General features: G+C 41.9%; 1 protein-coding gene across 1 annotated transcript; it reads left to right on the top strand.

The window, feature by feature from the left end:
* Window positions 1-39: 39 nt before the first annotated feature.
* On the top strand, window positions 40-20,664 carry trak2 (trafficking protein, kinesin binding 2). The gene is made up of 17 exons (XM_085397426.1): window positions 40-159; window positions 5,005-5,206; window positions 6,324-6,512; window positions 9,256-9,315; window positions 11,415-11,491; window positions 11,590-11,706; window positions 12,556-12,771; window positions 12,860-12,938; window positions 13,046-13,176; window positions 13,267-13,341; window positions 13,766-13,903; window positions 14,569-14,648; window positions 14,802-14,942; window positions 15,019-15,311; window positions 15,549-16,040; window positions 16,127-16,226; window positions 16,306-20,664. Exons 2-17 carry the CDS (start codon window positions 5,152-5,154, stop codon window positions 17,084-17,086), a joined length of 3,024 nt encoding a protein of 1,007 aa, XP_085253552.1. The 5' UTR covers window positions 40-159; window positions 5,005-5,151; the 3' UTR covers window positions 17,087-20,664.
* The last annotated feature ends 458 nt before the right edge of the window (window positions 20,665-21,122 follow it).

Genomic DNA, 21,122 nt, shown 5'->3' with positions numbered 1-21,122 from the left:
AATAAAGACGTCATTAGGCTTTCTGTCGCCACTTGATGACCGCTTGTTGCCCTCCCTCCCCTCGCTTCCCCTCCATTGTTTGAGGCTTTGGTGAAGGGATTGACAGACACCGCATGTATTGCTGGAACTGCCCATGATTTGGAATAATACTGATATAGGGTAAGCCTCATTGTAACTAATAAAATGTGTTTTAAGCTGTATAATGTATAACGGTCAACGCGGAAGGGATGCTGATTGTTTAAGCTCGCGGTTGTTGGCTAACGCGATATGAGCAACAGTGAAGCTGTCAGCCAGCCACAGGATGGTTAAGCTAGCTAACGTATTTACAGTTTTTTTGGTTGTTAGTTTTCTTGTTAGCCGATATGCAAAACATTTTGTTAACTTTAGTTCGCATTTATTTATATAAATCTCTTATAACCTTCTTACTAGCCTTTATTACAAAAGTATAACTAAAGAACGGAGTGAGTAAATTTTAGCTAATGGTCAGCTCAACAAACAGACAGGTGTGCAATATCTTACGGTTCATTCGCTAGCTTAACATTTTTTTTTTCATGTGTCTGGATCCTCTGGAGAGTTCAGCCGATAAAGGTTCCAAGAAAAAGTACTTGATATCAGGAAAGCTTGGGCTAGCAAGAGAGTTTCATGTCTGCAGTGGCTGAACTAACTATCCCAGCAACTCCCTGTTAAATGCTATCAGCTGAATGAATGATGCCAAATTGAAGAATACCGTAGCTTTTTCATATTTATTTATGTGGTTAAACATTTTAATACTACTAATATTGTTGTTATTATTATTATTATTATTATTATTAATAATAATAATAATAATTTGAATTTGAATTATTATTATTAATAATAATAATAATAATAATTCAAATTCATGTAGCACCTTGTGTAACACATAATCCGTGGGGTTGTAGGGGAGGCAGTCTGTGCTGTTACTAAACAGCAAAACATTTCAAATTAAAGGTTATTTTCAAACTAAGTTCTGCTTAGTTAACGTGTTCATGGTGAATCATTAGATACTGAGTTTGTTTGGGGTCATAGTGAACTGGATTTATATGAGTTTATCGATGTTTTATGGTATTAAAAGAATCTGAACCTGATATAAGCAAAAAAAAAAGTTTACATATATATCCATAACCTTTGTTCGAGAATGCACTGACAAGGCTATTTGTGGGGTCGTTGTTAAAAATTTTCTGCATTATTTTACACTGCTTGACTGCTTGCTGTGATTGTGGTGAGGTTTTTATGATCTTGCTCTGCTCCGTGTGGTGCAGACAGTGCTGATAACATCGCATCGTAAACAACGGATGTGGAGCCACTCAGTGAGATTTTTTTTTATAATACTCTCTAGATAATCCCAAGCATCTTTTAATGCATGTTGTTGTGGTTAAGATAATATTATCTTTTAACTGCGTATTGGATGACATACGTTTTGCCAGTATCAGCCAATGAGTATATCTGTCCAGATCTAGATTATAGTTGACAGTCAGATCAGATCAGATTAGTATTTCATGATGCTGTATGTGACTTGGTTTAATTCCTTTTGGCCAGTCATGACAAGGAATGCTGATGTTCCTGTGAGGGATTTCTGGTTATGCATCTAAAGCCCCTGGTGCAGTCAATCAAATGCGCTGCCTCCCCTGTGCACATGCCCTCCCTAGTTTGTCCGCTCTATCACGGGCTCAGTGCAGATGCTGTGATTAAAAAGCAAGGCCAATAACCGGTAAGGGAAAATGTCAAAAGAGATATCATTCTAAGCTAACTTCAACAAAGTCAGGTTGAGCATTGAGCTGAAGGTGTAGATCAGACATGAAGGGAGGTGACGCCTGCGAAAGGCTGATGTAAGCAGACAGTCCCTGTGGAAGAGCTCGGACAGACTCGTGCTATGTGTAGTGATGCGGTGATGAGTCTGTTTAAGTGTTACTTTCAGGGCTGCTTCCTTACTGCTGTGGATTTTACATCTTTATACCGTCGCCTCTCTTAAGTAGCAGTGGTCACAGTGAAGCCAGAGAGTGTTGTGTTTGTGTGTATGAGCCTAGCCAATGAACCACAAATTTCCATTTAATTTCTGAGTGCTTAGTCAGGAAGCTGTCTGCCTGTGACAGTCATGAAGTGACTCAGAGGCACTTGGACACCATCAGTCCTGGCATTTTAAATGGGAGAGAAAATAAGAAGCATTTGTTTGATAGAGATTCATATTAATGATTGACACATGCAATATTCTGTGCTTAAAATTGCTTCACGGCCTAATGTGATCATTTGAACCCTAGGATGAGTCAACTGGTCATTAATGGGTAGGTCCAGTATATCTACCAGGTGTTTAGTGGTAAGCAGCAAGTTTAGGCTTGCATGCATCTCATCTCCTTTAATCTCCTCTATTATGGAGATGATTGTTTAAGTGTCACTGTTATGTAAGGAGTGTATGAATGTTGCCCAAGGATTCTGTCCTTCCACAGGCATGCTCTCTGATAAACACCCACATAGAGTTTGTGTGCATCTGCATGCACAGGCTGCTGATGCAAAAGGTACTCAGCCTATTCCTAGCATGTCTCTTTCACAGACTGTATATGAAAGATAGAAGAAACCCCTGGATCTGAAAAGTTAGGCAATGTGCAATTTCTTTAAACCTAGATTCTTTCTAATTGCTTGTCATGTTGAAAACTACTAAGATGTACTAACACCGATGTACTTTTACACATGATGATCACTTGACTGGACAGAAGTGCTGCTCAGTTCGTGGAAAGAGTTGTATAACATCTCCTTTGTCCACTGTAGAGGGCTAGAGTCCACAGAAATAACCCTGATGACGTCATAGTCATATTGTTAACAGAGATCCTGTGTTCACATTTTAGAGCTTGAATTTGTGTTCACCTTTTATATAACGTCTATATAAATCAAGCAAACTGGATCATGGGAAATGTAGTCTGGCAAACTGAAAAACTTTTGACTTTTTTATGTTTTTCATGACTCCAACAGCAGCCAGTTAATTGAGATTAAAGATGTGTGTAAGGAAATAAGAATATATCTAGAGGCACATGTCCCATCCCTTTAAGACATCACATCCTGTCTCATTCCTTCGGTTAGGGCTATGCGATATGACCAAAATCTCATATCCCGATATAAGACATCTATCGTCCCAATTAGAGCTGGGCGATAGAACGATAATGATATGTATTGCGAAACAACTTTTTCTCGATAGAAAAATTAAACTATTGCGATAGGCCTCGCCGCTCTTGTCCTCTTAAAAAAAAACAGAACAGCCAATCCAAATTAAGTAGCGCAGAGCCAAACCAATCACAGCCGCAGCGTCACGTCACGTGACTTGTTACGTACAGCACAAGGAAATCCAATAAAGTGGTGCATGCTCAATCTCTGACTGGAAGCGCTAATTCGTCATTCGGCTTTTGTCAGACTAAAGTAACTGTTAAAACTGTTTGAAAAGCTCAGCTACACAACAAGGAGAGATTGAGAATTTCCTTTTAGTTCTCAGTTTATTTGATATTGACAAAAGTTAGTCAATTTTGTCTGTTCTTCTGTAAAACAAACTAAGATTTATTTTTAGAATTAAAATTTTGTTTCTAAGTGGAATTGACAATTTAGTCTGTTTCGTTTGTTCTATTTTGAAACTTAAACGCTTTAGCGGCTGCCTTTTGTGTAGTTTGCAATATTTGCCTTTATTTATCTGAAAAAGTCTCATGTTCCTTAAGTACATCTACCCTGTTGAACTTATTATGGGAAATAAATATTTAAATCAAAACAAGCTGCTGATTATTTCACATTTTACTTGTGAGCAATGGCACATTTAAATCTTACAAATATATTTGGCTTATATCGTGATAGATATCGTTATTGCCTGAAATGAAAAAAACATATCGTGATATGAAAAAATCTCATATCGCCTGGCTCTAGTCCCGATAATGATATAAATCACAAAAATTTAACATTTTCTGTAAATTCTGTGAATCTCGGGCAGCTCGACTTGCGGGAAGTGTTTCCAGTTGCGTGTCATGTACCTGGAGTTGAGTGTTTTAACCGATGCATGAAACGACACATTTTTAGACATAAGTTGTAACGGCTGCCGTTTTCTTTGTGGGTATTTATTACACGGCGTGCTGCGGGGAAAAGCCTGTTCTAACGTTTGAGTCTGAGGTTTATTTTTTAGCACCTGGCGGCTCTTTTTTAATTCTCATCCGTAAATACTCTGCATACTCTTTCACGTGATTCAGTTTATTTTGAAAGGTCTTAACAGGATCTTGAGCTTTATTGTGAAAGGTTTATGTAGAAAATAAACAAGCGGACACGCGATGGTTTTACCCTCGTTGTTGCTAACGACAACGCATAAAAACAGGCTCTTGTCGTCGGTAGTGTGGTTATATTAAATATAAGAGAAAGAGAGAACTTTAAGAAATTTATATAGCCACTACAGTGACCATCAAAACGGTGAAAAAATATTGCCGTAAACAGTTTATTTTGCGACATCACGAAACAAACGATAGCGTAAAATGAAACGATAGACGTTTTTATATCGTCGTCCGATATATATCGTTATATGGAACAGCCCTACCTTCGGTCATCCCTTTAAGCATTGGAAGAGTTCATACAGAGACAGGCAACAGGATGTGGGCTGGCTCAATGTCACCCCTCCCTAAAAACTGTATGTGGAGTTATTGTCACAACATTTCTTCAATCAAAATCTCAGAGCCTCACCTTTAGTTTGTTTAGTAGAAGTAGAAGAAATCTTTTAGCGTTAGCATTTTAGCATTTATTTTAGATTTGTCCTTGCCTGAAAACGATATCTGTGGTTCAAAAATCAAACACTGTGGGTGGCTCTAAATGTTATAAAACAGGTGTGATGGAGAGCATAAGAAGGAAATGAGTCAGTCTGCTTTATTACCAGCTGCACACGTTACCTGGACATGAATATTGCCCCTCATTCAGCCTCTGTGGAGGTCACATCTTTATCTGTGAGACCACTAACACTTCTCTCTTCTGTTTCAGGTAGCGGTGTGTATGGGCACACCGCCCTGTCAGCACAGGAACAGGATGTGATGTCATGCCAGTAGCAGCTCCTGTGTTCTGTCCAGCTTCTTCTTTTCACGAGTGGGAGAGCCTCCCCTCCTCACTCCCCCTTTCCAAAGACGGGATATGTTTGAAGTCAAACCCCGGGCGGTGGAGAAGAAAGAGTCGAGCACGGAGACAGGTGAGATGGTCTTCTGTATAAATATCATATATCAAAAGCTGCAGTACAGCCACCGATTTGCTTTGTGCACATTTTTAAATGCTGCTTTGTGAGTATCAGGTCTCCCTGAGGTACAGTATGTGGTGCCTTTAAGCCTGATGCTATAGTTAGCTCTGTTTGTCCTAGTAAACCACATATTTGTTCGAGTGGAAGGACATCGGCTTGTACAGTGCCTGAGCCAAGACAATATACACACACACACTGTTCATCAGCCCACACGCAAATCTCACTGGCGCTGCACAGCTTTGCCAAAATAAAAGCTTCCCTCTTCATTTATCAACTTAATGGAATGCCATTGTGCCATGATAATACCTCAGCCCACACACTTTTTGTCTGTTTTTGTGGCAAATAATTGATTTTTCAAGTGCTTTGTGGGGAATACATAACTAAACAGCATAATCAGTATATCTGCACCATCTTAGAGAGCGGTTAGTGACATTGAACATCTCTCTAGTTCAAATCGGAGATCTATCTAGGGTTAAAGGGGAGCTGCAGTCCCAGTTGGTACAGTTGGAGTACATCCAACTCACTGGAAATCCACTGGAGAAGCAGTTAGTTGGTATCGAGAACTGCTACAAGGGCAGGCTGGCCAGTGAGCCAGGTGTTAGGGAAAACACAAGATGGGAAGGGCTGCTTGACTCCACACTGCCATCTGCTATTTGTTCTGCACGCACTGCCAGGAGTGCTGTGAACTTCTGCTGGCCCACCAATGGACTCATACTATTTCTAAATCAGCCTAAGCACCTTGTTGTGATAGAGCAGCTCTTTTGTTTGACTTTTTTATTGTTTAATTCTCAAAAAGTAAGGAATTCATCATATGCCTGCCATTATGGACAATTTTAGACTAGAAGATTTTCCATCCATCCACCTTCCATTTATCCAATTCAAGGGCCTGTGCTGCAGCCTGTCCCAGTTGTCATAGGAGACACAGAGACTTAGTCAACTATTATTGACTAGAAGATTAATAAAAAAACAAAAAACAAACAAACAACAACATTAAAAAACCCCCAACAATAATGACAGTAATGGTTGCTCCACCAGCTGTTGGTGATGAGTTTTTTTGTCTGTCTTCCTCCAGACGAGGGGCTGGGCAGCAGCGGGAGGAATTATGGCTCCGGCTCACTGGGCTCCGGTTCGGTCGGCTCTGGCTCCGTGTACCTGTCAGACAGTCAGGACTGGGTGGTTTCCCCGAGCTGCTCCCCAGACGAAGGTCCCAGGAACAGCGCCATCTCCCCCATGCTGGCTGAGGAGACTTTCCGCTACATGAGTAAGTGTGTACATTTTGGTATATTTTTGCAAAGCTGCTTCCTTTTGCAGACGTCCTTTTGATTGGTTAAGCCTTGTACAACAGAACCGAGCAGATGGTGTGTGTGTGTGTATGTGTGAGTGCATTAGGCATGTGAGGGATTCTTTTTATGTGGCGCCGTTCAATTAAAGTCGCAGGGATTTAGTGTGGACATTATTTCGCACAGCGTTCGTCATTGTGTCTGTTTGTCTTTGCTTGTGTGACTGTGGCACTGTGTGTGTGTGTGTGTGTGTGAGAGAGAGAGAGAGAGAGAGAGAGAGAGAAAGATCCAGCACAGTTAAGTGCAGCGGAGTTCAAAACCAAAGCCAGAGTGAGTCACGGGACAGTAACAAGAGAGGCGGTGTGGATAGATAGAGAATGAAGACAAGAGAGCACAGAGAGGAGACACAACATGCCAGTGTTAAACATCCACAATGAGGAGGCGTACGATAAGTTTCCTGTGGAAGGTGAGCATGGGCTCAGTCCTCAGTACATGTCTGAAAGACAGAAAGAGAGAGAGAGACAGGCATCCAGCTTCAGTAAGCATGTCAGCAAGGTCAGGCAAAACGTGACAGCGTAGAGGGCAAAGTGTCTGTGTGTGTTACTAGAAAGGAAGTGGGCAAATCTGATGGTGTGTTTACATTTAAACAGGTTGCAGTATGCTGGAACGAGACAGGATAAACTTCCTGTTTTTCTCATAATTGCCAACGCTTTGTTTCCTGCGTTTGAAGATTATTTGATTTAACGTGAGCAGATCTTGATTGTTTCAGTTCACTGAATGTTTCGTCATTTCCTTTTATTAATGTTTGATCAAACCAACAATTTGAGCATTTCTCAAATAAATAGTAACTTAAAAAAAAACAAGTAATGAATGAAGTGTTTTAGTTGCACATGTGAGGAAATTGGACATTGGAGGAGTCTCAGTTTCATGGTGCTGTTTGCTCCACTTCTGCAAAGTTAAACACAGCCTATTAATAACATGTGCTGGGGCATGGCATGTTAAGATGTGTGAAAACACTTAGAGAGGTCTGATTTTGACATTCATATTTAGACTTTGCAGTTGACGCTGAAATATTTCAGTACTCCACTATGGTTATACGAGTATCAAGTATCCTGGTTTTAGTGTCATGTTGTGAAATTTGAAGAGTTTATACTGTAATTTAATGGCTGTTGAGGATCTTGTCATTTGGCTCGACGAGATGATGTCCCATCTCTTTTTCAAAGCCTGACAACAAGAGCTGGGAGTGTTTTTACGCTCCAGGATTTGAGTCGTAAAACTTTCTTGTCTGGGAAAAGACAAAGTTGTGAATAAAGGGTACTTATGCTCAATTCCAGTAGCTTTGCATGAGTTATTAACTCGAGTTATTAACCTGTGCATTTCTGCTGGCTCATGACGGAGCAAACATAGAGCGACCTAGAGTTGATTTGAAAGAGATAAGCTTTTTGAGTTTGATCCAGGTGTCATATTGGTGTGTCCATATGATTCTACCATTTATTCCTCACACTGCATTTTGAAGTTGAGTTTGTTGTATAATCACATGTTGAATTTATTGATGCCAAAGGTTCAAGCAGCCATGACTCTGGAGATTCATGTTACTTAACAAGTAACACATTGACCACCCATTGGCCTGTTGTGTGTCTGTAGTTCATGAATTTATGTCAAAATGAAACAGAGGTTGGACTTTGCTGTTATGAAATTTATTGCGGCCAGAGTTCAGTTACTGCCTTGTATAAGTCAATACAACCTGCACTGCTTTCCCACCCTGCGATCAGCATGTGGTGTAAACAGTTTCATTTATTTATGCAGCATCTGATCATGATCAAGCCAGACTATGGACATACATAACCCATACAATGATGGCATGCTTTCAGCAGCAGGTAAAGGTATTAGTGTATGTTTTTGTCTGTGATTTTGTGTGTGTGGAACAGTAACTTGAGACATTATATGCATTATGTATGCACTGTAACTGTAACAAGGATAGCCGTGCTGGGCAGAGGTTATTTTTACCCGCTGGTTGTTGGAGTGCAGTGTCCAGATTCAGAGGTCATTGTAGGCTTCAGATTACTGGATGAATGCTCTCATCCATTTGAGCAGCTGCCTAGCTCAGCTTGTTACTTTTAATCCCTGCTGAAACTGTTTTATTACACTACATTTATTCAGAAAAAAAGATAGTGAGTCCGATGTGAATCTGTGCAACGCTGTGTCATAGTAAGCGATCGCTCTTTAGGTTAGATTATCGTTAACAGTACTTGGATTACACTTTGTTATTGTAGTTGTAGGTGTTTGTACAGTAAGCAGTAAACTGGGATTGCACAAAGAAGTTGTAATAAGGTTGTAAGTTTTTGATCAAACCAACAGAAGTAAATATTCTAAATGAGTGTTGGGGACACGCATCACTCTGTTAAAGGGCTTCTAGCTGAAACCAGATGGCTCATTGATTAGGGTTGCCACTTTTCTTTGAACAGGTGGAACGCTGAACTGTGCAGCGCTGGTGACACCCACTCAGGTGCTAAAAGCAGACCAGACTAATCGATGTGTAGATTCTCTGACTCTCAACAAACTAATGTCTCTACATGATGTTGGTTTATTGAAACTTTCATTTTTCTGCCAGTGTTTGTCTCTTTCCTTTTCCTTTCTTTTTCCATCTGTCTTAAAACTGGCTGGTTTACTTCTACACCATCTGAACTTTCCCCTCTTTTTCTCTCTCTGCATCTCTCTCACTAGCATATCTTGCTTTGGAACCTCCTTCTTATTCCCACCCAGGCTCTCAGAGCCTCTCCAAAGGTATCCTACTTTTCCTACTTGCCTGTTCTTCTCTGGAACTTCATTTAACTCAAGTGTGAGAAAGGGGCTTCTGTCAAAAGTGTGGCCACACACTTCTAGGATGTGATCTAGGATCCGTTCCTAGGCCACTGATTGGGAGCCCCTCTCCACTTTTTGCATGTAAACAATAAGACAAGAGACTTGCATAGTAAAGGTCTTCTGCTTCCAACTGTAGTACTGTACTGTGTACTGTAGTCAGCTTGTAGTACAGTTATTAATTTGTAAAGCTAGTGTTCTTTTTAAATTCAGACCACTAGCACGTGTTGCATAATTATTGCTCCAGCAATAATCATTTAGCAATTTAGTGGACATAATTTGGACCACGCGTCCATAATCAGATGCTAAAAAGTGTAAAGAATGGTGATGTTATGTGGCTATAATAGCCACGTAGCTCCTAATGTTGCTTGTGGTCAGAATTCTTTATTATGTAGTAGACCATGCATGTTAAAGACGTGTCCAGTAATTGATTTTATTTTCATGTTTGTGTGGAGTTGCTTGGATGCACAGTGTGCATGCCAGAGTGTGGATTCTAGATTTTTTTTAGATGTGTGTAGGGATGGGTATCGTTTAGGTTTTATCCGATACCGGTGCCAAATCGGTACTTTTGAAACGGTGCCGGTGCTTAAACGGTGCTCGAACCGGTGCTTAAAGAATGGAGAACACAAAATTGGTCCAAAAACCTCTCATGTTCAGCTGGTTCACCAGGCCATCAGACTGCTGAACACGTCATAGACACCTCAGCTTCACTACTGGAACTTTAACATTATGCACTCCATACTGTACAGTAATGCCACTGTTTTGCACATGTCTCAACTCTGTATATTTTATATATTTTATTTATTGTTTACTCTATTTAATTTGTAAAATATGTGTACACACACACACACACACACACACACGTAGGAAAATATTTACTATACACATCCAGAAATGCATATACTATTATATATTGTACATATATTTATTAGTTTCAGATGTAGCCATTCTTGTATTTTGCTTGTTTACATTATTGTATTTTGCACAACTCTGTTGCTTGTGAAGCTCGCACACAAGAATTTCACTCACATGTGCTGTACCAATGTACCTGCACATGTGATGTGACAATAAAAGTGATTTGATTTGATTTGATTTGGTTTTTGTAAAAAGATAACAATGTTAGCCTTTTCTGCAGCTATAGGGCATATATGGTATCACTCTTGGCTGGAAGCAGTGCTTAATCAATGGAAAAAACACAAACTTTGTCCAAAAACCGCTCATGTTTAGCTGTTTCCCTCTTTTTCTTTGGTCATTTTAGCCTTTTTGGCCAGGGTGAAGGGAGTATCTGCCATCAAACAAGAAGACAGCCGCATGTAGATATGATGATGTTTGCTAGTTCACCTTACATGCATTAATTTAATAACGTGGTTAGCCTACTCAACGTAAATTACTCACGCAGAGAAGAACGGCTGCTGCTGCATCATCATCCGTCATCATTTCTGCTACACTGGCAGGGCTAGGGGCCAGGACTCTCCTCTTCGTGTTTTTGGGTATGTTGCTAACTCCGGGTCCGATAACAGGCACCACACCGCAGTAGATGCGCTCGGTGTGAGGTCTCGCAGCAAGCTATCAAATACAGCGCATTTCTTGGTTTTTGGAGAAAAAAAAAATGCTATGCGTCGCCAGGTGTTTCATCGGATTTGAGGAGTTACCTCCTTTGTCAGTATCACAGTAGCAGCTTAAAGCACTTGTTGCTGCTGAGTTTGCATCTTTTGCTGTGAAGTACAGCCAGACTTTTGACCGCTTCGCCTTGGACATTTTTAATCTGTAGCTCTGCATAAAAGAACGTACGTACCTGGCCCCGCCTACTATCCTCGGAAACGTAAAATGATTGGCTAGAAGTGTATCACAGCTCAGGAAAAAAAAGCACCGAAATAAAGCACCGAAATGTGCGCTGCTTTTCGGTCTGGTTACTACCGTTTATGTCAGAACCGGTGCCGACACCGGTACCCATCCCTAGATGTGTGTGTGTGTGTGTTTTTGCTTGTTTGCTGCCTAAAAGTTAACGTTTTCCCTCTGGCCAGTCCTCAGTGCTGATCGAGTGGAACAGATGACCAAGACGTACAATGACATTGAAGTGGTCACACACCTTTTGGCTGAGGTAGGGCGTTGACCTCATTTGTGATAATTTTTTTCAGCTAAGAAAACAACAGCCAGTTAACTGATTAACCCTGGGTGCCTTGTGTTCTATTTGAACAGCGGGACAGAGATTTGGAGTTGGCAGCTCGGATTGGTCAGTCACTTCTACAGAGGAACCACCTGCTACAGGAGCGAAATGAGGCCTTAGAGGAGCAGATAGCACAGTCTGTAGATCAGGTAACTGTTTTTATTCACTTTAAAATGTGTAAATAATGTTTTGTGCTACATAAAGAGAGGGTGATAGTATGATCAATTTAAATTAGGGGTGAGGGAACTCCAGGCCTCAAGAGCATGGTGTCCTGCAGGTTTCAGATGTGTCCTTGATCCAGCACAGCTGATTTAAAGGCTAAATTACCTCCTCAACATGTCTGCATGATCTAGTGATATTGTTGTAATAGGTTTTTAAAAGAGAAATAGAATAAAGCATTTAGACATTTGAATAATAAAAAGGGGCTCTAAAATAGATCCCTGTGGTACACCTTTTCCTAATAGTTAGTTAGCTAGTTAATAGTTGCGGTAGATGCCTGCCCCTCCCTGAGCGTGGTTCTGACAGAGGTTTCTTCCTCTTAAAACGGAGTTTTTCCTTTCCACTTTTGCCAAGTGCTTTCTTATAGGGGTCTTCTGATTGTTGCGGTTTCTCTGTATTGCTGTAGGGTGTTTACCGAACTATATAAAGCGGCTCGAGGTGACTGTTGCTGTGATTTAGAACTATATAAATAAAATTGAATTGAATTGAATATCTCATGGACCAAAAAATGCTTGATATACATTAATAATGTACTATTTTTTAAATGCATCTGCAGCCAAAATAACATACCATTTTATTTCAATAAAATGGTATTTCTGCCACAAGTCATGCATGTTTGCTGTATACATACAAATATTCCATTCACTTTCCAGCTTTAAACTAAACTTCAACCAAAAAAATTGAAAGTTAGATTTTTGTATCTCTAGAAAAAGAGAGCTTTAAAATGTTAAAATCCTGTAAACACCAATCACTTTTCCTAAACTGTCCACATTGGTCAGGTTCATCAGCTGCAACATGAGCTCAGTAAGAAGGATGAATTGCTGCGGATGGTGGCCAGCGCCTCTGAGGAGAGCGAGACCGATTCCAGCGTGTCAACCCCACTGCGGCAACCTCACCTGCCGGGGGGAACCGCCGCTGCTGCACTTAGTCAGCTGGAGTCCCTGCAGAGCAAGCTGCAGGACCTAGAGGAAGAAAATCTGGCACTGAGAACCGAGGTATGTCGTTCTTTGGGAAGCAAATTGATCAGAAGCAGATGTTGAAGTATAATCTCTGCTGCAAACTGAGCTTTTTTGACTTATCCAGGCTTGTCAACTCAAAAGAGACACCATCACCTATGAGGAGAAGGAGCAGCAGCTAGTGAGCGACTGTGTCAAAGAGCTCCGTGAGTTTTTCTTGAAGTTTGCAAACTTATGTTCAAAAGGAACTTTTACAGATCAGGCATCTGAATTTAATCTTTGGTGTGTTTGTGTATATCACACGTGGGGTCAGGCGAGTCCAACAGCCAGATGGTTTCGTTGACTGAAGATCTATCTCAGAAGAACGAGGAGCTGCTCAGACACCAGGAGGAAATCGCTCAGCTGCTTTCCCAAATAGTCGAGCTGCAACACAGAGTGAAGGAGGTGGGCAAGCTTAACTGCTAGCACTGATTACCTACTGTAGATGCTGGCACAGTGTGTGAACGCTCTTGGTGTGATGCTGTTTATCTCCAGCTGGCTCTGGAGAAAGAGGAGCTCAGGATCCACCTGCAGGCCTCCAAAGATGCTCAGAGACAGCTCACAGCAGAGGTACAGTCTCATACGAGTGTTCAAGTTCCTTTTTAGAGCAAGACCAGTTTAATTATTCTACAAAGATGCAAATGTGATCATATAATGTAGGTTTGTAGCTTTTATGTCAAGCCTTTGTAAGAAACCACACTTATGGTTTGTGTTGGAGCCGGTTTACAGCAATTTAGAGCTTTAACGTTGTCAAATCTGTCAGTCTGATCTGATTTTCATTCCTAACATCATTCCTAATACAAGGGAAAATGATGTGTTTCCCTAAAAACTGTGTCCTAAAAGCATAAACAGTAAATTTAGGTCAGAGTATTGAGAAATATCACAAACTAACCACCTCCTATTCCCAGTTTTATTTTACTTTTTAAAATAAATTCATATAAATATACAAACTTGTGAGTAATTTTGCCCGATTATTTGCACGTGTCTGCTGCAGCTCAACGAGCTGGCCGAGAGGAATGCTGAGTGTGTAGAGATGCTCCATGAGTCGCAGGAGGAGATCAAAGAGCTGCGCAGTAAAAACAGCCCCTCAGCTGGGATGCGCCGGCACCTTCCCTACGGCCTCTACCCCATGGTGAGAGAAACGCACCCTTGAACTTTTATTTGGAGCACACAGAGGAAGATACAGTCCCTGGCACATGTGTTCACAAGGAATCATACAGCTGCTATTAACCCTTTAACACCCAGTGTGTTGTATTTGCTACATAAAGTTTTTTGTGACTTTTTGAGTTCTACAACATCGGTGAGATTTTTATTTTACCCTTGAAAAACCTAAATAAACTGCACAACACATTTCATATTTCAGGCTTTAAGGGTTTAAGGAGGTAACCGTATCTGGCTTTAGACATATTCTTTAAAGTTTTTGTTCAGTATAATGTGGGAGTCTGTAGGATATTGGTAAATGTAAATGGTAAATGGCCTGTGTTTGTAAAGCGCTTTACTTAGTCCCTATGGACCCCAAAGCGCTTTACACTACATTCAGTCATCCACACATTCACACACACATTCACACACTGGTGATGGCAAGCTACACTGTAGCCACAGCTGCCCTGGGGCGTGCTGATATTGGCTTGCTTTTGGGAGCCAGCCTGAAGTGGCCACTTGAGGAGCTGCAGTTTTTGGCCTGTGTGCATTTATTTTTTAGGCTTGGATGAATTAAACTGAACAGTGACTGTAAATATTACTTTTGTTGAATCCACAGCATACTTTTAATCCTCCGTATGTGTCCTGTTTTTACAGGAATCCTTGGCAGCAGAGATTGAGGGAACTATGAGGAAGGAGCTGAGTATAGAGGAGGAGACCGCCTTTCAGGACCAAAGGTTAAAAGCTGCAGAATGTGTTTGCTGCTGAGGATGACAGTTGGTGTTGGAGAACTCGTACTTTTTTCCAGACTTTTCATGGGTTTGAAAAGTTTAGGTGTCTGCATTATATTTTAGGTCTAGTCTCTGACCTTTCACCTCATTTTCCTATAGAATTTCCCAGAAGCGAGTCTTCCAAACAGTCCGCTCCGTTAATGCCTCAGTACTACGATCAGCTTCAGCAAACCCACCAATCCCTGGCTCCGGACAGAGCTCTCTGGTGATGACAGCGCAGCCGTTTCAGTCCACACAGGGGTAAGTTTCAAAGAGCATTTTCTGTTTTGGAAGAGATTTATGCTCGATTTCAGGTCATAACATGCATGTTTTGCAGGGAGGAGGGCCGAGTGGGCCAGCCTGGTTGTCCGGGAGGAAACGACCTCACTAGAGCACTCCACCGCCTGTCATTGCGCCGTCAGAACTTCCTGTCCGAGCGACAGTTCTTCCAGGTGGAGCGGGAAAAGAAGGTGCAGGCCCTGGCGGAGGTGGAAGGAGAAGGCAGTTGCTGCAGCTCACCAATGGGCAGTGCAGTCTCGTCTTTCTCCAACCTGTCGGATCTCTCCATCGCCTCCATTGTTTTTAAGACTTTCCTGCCTGAGAAGCTCCAGATTGTCAAACCCATGGAAGGTAATGTTTGCTTTGTTGACACCTCGAAGGTTATCGTTTACTACAAGGTGATGTAATCCAATTAAAGAAACCTCCAGCAGAACCAGGCTCAGGGAGAGGTGGCCATCTGCTGGGGTTGGTTGGGGTGAGGGGAGGAAGACAGGACAAGGACATGCAGTGGAAGAGAGCCAGAGATTATTAATAACTAATAATTAAATGCAGAGTATGCAGTAACACATGCTGACATTTCTTTCTCAGGCTCGCTGACACTGCACCACTGGCAGCAGCTGGCCAAACCTCACCTGGGAACCATCCTGGACCCACACCCTGGAGTAGTGACTAAAGGTTTTCGTCCATTGGCTCAGGACGCTGTGTACCACCTGTCTGACATGGAGGAGGATGAAGAAGATGAAGAAAACAGAAGGAATGGTATCCTGGAGAAAGGAGCAGCAGAGCGGAGTAAGGAGGAGGAAGATGAGGAGGAGGAAGGCGGAATCACCTTTAACGTGCGCTGCTCATCTACACCCGAGGAGAAAAAGGACAGAAAGCATGCGGTATCATCTGTCCCAGTGCCACCTCTCTCCACTGGGAGTCCAGCTGCTTCCTCCTCCATCAGGTTAGACATCTGCCCTACACCCCTTCATGCCACAGAGAAACCCGGCCAATCGCCTCAGCCCATTCCAGGAGCCTCTGGAGCAGGACTCCAATCACAAAGCCAAACCTTGACATCGACAGCAGTATCTTCCTCTGGTAAAAATCACTTTTTGTAGCTTGTTATTGCTCATCATTTCCAAGGTGCGCGTGTTTGGTTTTCTGAAGTTTTCTTGTTTGTTCAGTCCAAAACCCAGGGAAGTGTCAGAGCTCCACCTTTTCCACCTACACCTTCACTACCTGCCGCATTCTGCACCCGTGTGACATCACACAGGTCACCCCAAGGTGAGTCCTCTTCAAGAAAATAAGCATCCCATAAACACTGTTATTGTTCTAACACAGACTCTCCTTTTCTTGCTTTCAGTTCTCAGTCATCCCACATGGCGAACACGCCTAGCTCCATGAGGACGGGTCCCAGCACCCCTGTGACTCCCTGCAGACTCAGTCTGGGTGACTCTTTCCCCCCTCGACGTCTGCCTGCACCCCCCAGTGGCCTGACCAAGCTGGTCCTAGAGAGGGGTATTTCTGCACAAGTCTCCAACCCTCCTCCAACCCCGAGACCCGCCCCCTGGCAGCCCCTTTTCCAGCTTCTGCCAAGCACGCCCCCCAACTCCCCCTCCCACTCTCCTGCCCCTTCCCCAGTGCCTACAGAGCCCCGCCAACACCCAGCTGACAATTTCCTGGCCTCGCGGCCCGCAGAGCTTTTTCTCCAAGACGTTTATGGGTTAAACCTGGGCCGCGCTCCGCATCCTGACCTACCAAGCCCATCCAAAGAAACCCCAGCCCTCATCTCATCCGCCAAATCAGGCAGATCCAGGCCCGACCCGGCCAGTGTTGGTTTGGTGGAGAAGCTCCGGCAGCTGGGATTCACTAAGGTGTTGCATGGTTCTGAGTCTGATGCTTCAATGCCACGCCAGGATTCTGCCACATTTGTGTCAGCAGGTGGAGGGAGCCTTTTAGATGGCCTGAGGCGCAACCAGAGCCTCCCGGCTATGATTGGTGCCCGAGCTGGAAAGTCAGCCGGTCACTCAGCTCCTCCTCCTCACCCCAGGACCCTGGCTATCCCCCCACCTCCATGGGGGAACCTAAAAGAAAGACGGCGGCATCTTGCCTCTATCTCCTACCCAAGTTCGGCCAACCGTTGAACTTAACAGAACATCAGTCCCCTCCTTTATTCCTCCACCACATCTCTCCTCCTTTCTGCCTTTGGAGAGAGAAGTCAGGGCAGCGGTGGGCAGAACAATCCGTCCTTTTTTGGAACTTAATTTTAAAGCACAATTTAATGATACTGACTGTTTTAGCCACCCTGCATTTTCTGTGTATGTGGATGTCTGCCATGCTGATAGTTAAAAAGGCCTTAGCTTGCCTCTGAGTGGGTCATCCTCTTCTCAGTCTTATATTAAATAGACTCAGTAGTTCTCCAGTGAGGCTCTAGATGTTAGGCATGGGTAGAGGAGGGCAAGAAAGGAAAATGTAAGTGTACGAAGGTTTGTGGAAGTTGATTAGAGAAAAGTAAAGGAAGAAGTGAAAGAAGGGCGAAAAGGGTGTCAGTATGTTTATGTCAGAAGACGGGGTTTCCGCCATATCAGTTAACATAGGGGGTTCAAGTAGCCCAGGCTGGAAAGCAGGCATTTTTCTCTCACAATTGTCATTAAAAAAATGTTCAGAAAATCTATATTGTTGTAATAAATGTATAACTGTACAAACTTGGTAATTGATAAGTTTTGGTTAACGACCCATTAGCATACACTAGAAGAATGCTATGGGCAAAATTAGCTTTACTGTAAAAAAACAAAACAAAAAGTCATAAATTTGTTCAGTTCGATTCAGTTTGTACATATTAACAATATTGTGTGCAAAAGTTTAAACATACATGTGTAGGGCTGCCACGATTAGTCGACTAGTCACGATTACGTCGACTATTAAAATCGTCGACTACTAATTTATTAGTCGACGCATCGTTTGAAGCTTTGTAAGATCACAAAAGACGCAGGAATGAGTAGTAGGATTTAAGAGTGTAATAACGGACTGAAACAGAAGATGGCAGCACTGCATGTACAAGGATGCCAGCTGCCGTTAAACCCCGAAGAAGAAGCTGTGTCCCATAATTCATAGTGCGGCCCAGCGCACTTGTCAACAATGGCGACAGCTAGTTAGTTTTAATATTACTCTTATTATTTCTGGGTCACAAAATAAAGTTTAACATATTTTGAGGCGAGAATGTAGCTGTGTAAACCTCAAATATCTGCTCAGTTTATTAAGACACCACATACTTTCAAAAGTGCTCCGACGTTTTTGGAGACGTCTGTTACCCACCAGCTCGATAGCTAGCCGGGGGCAAGGCTCACTAGAGCCCGTGAGAACACCGGACTCCCGGCAAATCGTTTTCAAACCCACCGCTGTCTTTCGCTACTCAGGTTAAACATATACAAGTCACTTAGATAACTTAAAAATGTTATTGTTTGGCTTTTTTTAGTATTTTATTTGTTCCTGAGTAAATCGGTTTGGCTGAGATTAAAGTTTTTACACAGCTGAATAAACATCAGGCAGACAACTGATTATCAGAAGTGTGAGATGCTCGAGAATATTCTCCGGTGTCCTGTTATATTTTAGATAGCAAGGAGTTTATTAAACTCCACCGAAACAATTGCAAATTTCATTAAAATTTAATAAACTATCATCTTGTCTTTATTTTTAGTTAGCACGTACTTTAAACACTCCAAGCTATAAGCTAATGATAGTTATATAAGAGCAGATGCATGCTGGTGCAATAAGCTGTACGTTTTACGTCCAATGGATGACGATCTGATTAGTCGACTAATCGCAAAAATAATCGGTGACTAGTCGACTATCAAAATAATCGTTTGTGGCAGCCCTATACATGTGCATAATTTTGACTACAGACAATTATTTTGGCATTACCTGCATTCATTCCTATTCATTAAGGACTGTGCCATGAGCGCCCCCTGCTGCAGCCGTAGTTGAATTGCAAGCACTTTGTGTACAGTAGGATTAAAAGGAAACACACCGTTTCCCATTGACCAGCTGTGACACACCTGTGCACACAACAGGTAACGAGAGACTGTAGAGTTTATTTTTGGCTTTCCAGCTTTTAAAAGCGAGAGCACCAATCATGCTAAACATCATTTGCATACAGTAAAAAAGCCTAGCAGTTCTGTTATTAGTGGACATAAGTGGATGGATACCAACTAGAAAGCAAAACTATTCAATTTGAACAACTTTTTTCGGGCTGGTCTTATGTGTGTAAAGTGGTTAACAGTAACAGTAGGCTAATGACGTATTAGCTAAATTAATATATGGAGCTGTTGTGTAAAAACAAAAATATCTGGTGTTTAAGGAGCTTGTAATACACTGGCAGAAACCCTAAAACATGAAAGAAGAAGAAAATAAGGGAGAGGGGGTAGGGGGGCTTCTGGGGTCTTGCTGTTTTAAGGGCTTCTCAGTTATAGAACAACATCCTGCTAGCTCATAGCGTAGCAGTTGCTTTCTTCATACATACAGGTAGGAGGACAAGCTTGGAGACTTCAACCACTCGCTGGTTTAGCAGCTGAACATGCCAGTATTATTGTAACAGTTTTACAGTGTTGCACGGATGTCCAGTGACCGTCCATGCACCATGCCCAACGCCTGCATGAACACCACCTTGTCTGCTGGTCCCAGCATGCACCTGTTGGCAGACAGTTAGGATGAAGGCAAAGACAAAACCAAATGGGACATCAGGCAAAAAAACAAATAGGGTGAAAGTTTTCCTTCAGGTCTTTGTGTTTTGCGTGTGCGTGCGTGTTTATGTTTGTGTGTTTTTAATGGTATGAGGCCGTATGTGGAAACTAGCACTGCTCTAGTTTGAGTTCCTTTTTTAAGCTGTATTTGGACATGAGTTGGACTTAGTGGGATTAAGAGGTTTAAGGGTCACTGCTTGCTTTGACAATAGATGTTCAGGTTTGGGCTGTAAAGAGGGAATAAAAACACTCACTTATTATTTTAGCTGTTAACCTAATTCAGATTTGATCAAGATTTGATCAAAATATGTTTCTCCTTTATCTCATGGATGTATACAGTTTGTGTATCGGCCAGCAGGTGGTAGTGTTCTGTAGGAAAACATCTGACATCATTCTGTACATGTGACAGGCTATAGCATTAAAAATAAGGAAACTTAGAGCTTTGTGCTTTATCCCTGTGACCCTTCAGTGCTATTGTTCCCAACCAGACCTTGCCCCGCCCCCCCATCTCCAGTAACTGCACTTTTAGTTTTTTGTGTTTAACCTTTATTTTATTGATGAAAGAGTTTGATCTACATAAATAAGAGACATTTAGCATAATTGTGAATGTTGTAACAATATCAGCTAACATCTTTCCATAAAAATTTGGATAAGTAGCATTTTGTTGTGCTTTTCACATGAAGGGAATCCAAACTCAGTATTATTTTTAATTTTGAATATTCTGGCTTATACATGTGTTTGTGATGCATTTAGCAGCTAATTAACAATAATGCTTTAAAGGGCAACAAGAGCTTCAGCTGAATGTTTAATAGGAGAGCAGGACTGCAGAGGGGAAGGAAGGTACATTCATAAAGTTGGATAACTTCCATCCCCTTGAAGCAGGAGGTTCTCTGGCTATAAGAGAAAATGTCCTGCGATTCCTTCATGTCTCATGCCTATTATTCATGTCTATCTTTTTAAATAAATAAAAAAATATATATATTGCCCGTCTCACTGTTTTGTTATGATTTGATGGAAGTTGACTTAAATTCCAGACAAATGGTTTGCAGTTGGGTGTAAATTCAGTCCACTGTATGCAATACACTAATTCTATTGCAAATTTCGTGACAATCTCTCTGTTAGTTATGGGATATTAAAAGTTTGGGACTAAAATGTTTGATTTTTTTTTTTTAAGACTGCCATCTAACTTCAGTGGATTCCATAGACTGTACATAAAAGATAGTTGGGTTAATGACCGTATTTGGAAGAGAGACTAAAGTGCTAAGCTAATGCTAACTTGCTTAGTTAACACCTCACCATCTGACACAACTGGCAGATGGTGAGGTGAGGGAGACGGGCTGTGGAAGGGAGCCAGAGTAATAATACATATTGAGTAAATGCAGAGCTAAATGAGGATTCATGGTGACCTTATCCAGTGCCAACTTTATGCTTTATTAAAACA

The sequence above is a fragment of the Rhamphochromis longiceps genome, linkage group LG23 (assembly GCF_057381845.1).
Source record: "Rhamphochromis longiceps isolate RC_006_pf linkage group LG23, R_longiceps_female_GT1.1, whole genome shotgun sequence".
Taxonomy (NCBI): Eukaryota; Metazoa; Chordata; class Actinopteri; order Cichliformes; family Cichlidae; genus Rhamphochromis; species Rhamphochromis longiceps.
Note: the sequence above shows the minus strand (reverse complement) of the source record. Positions and strands in the feature narration are given on the sequence as shown.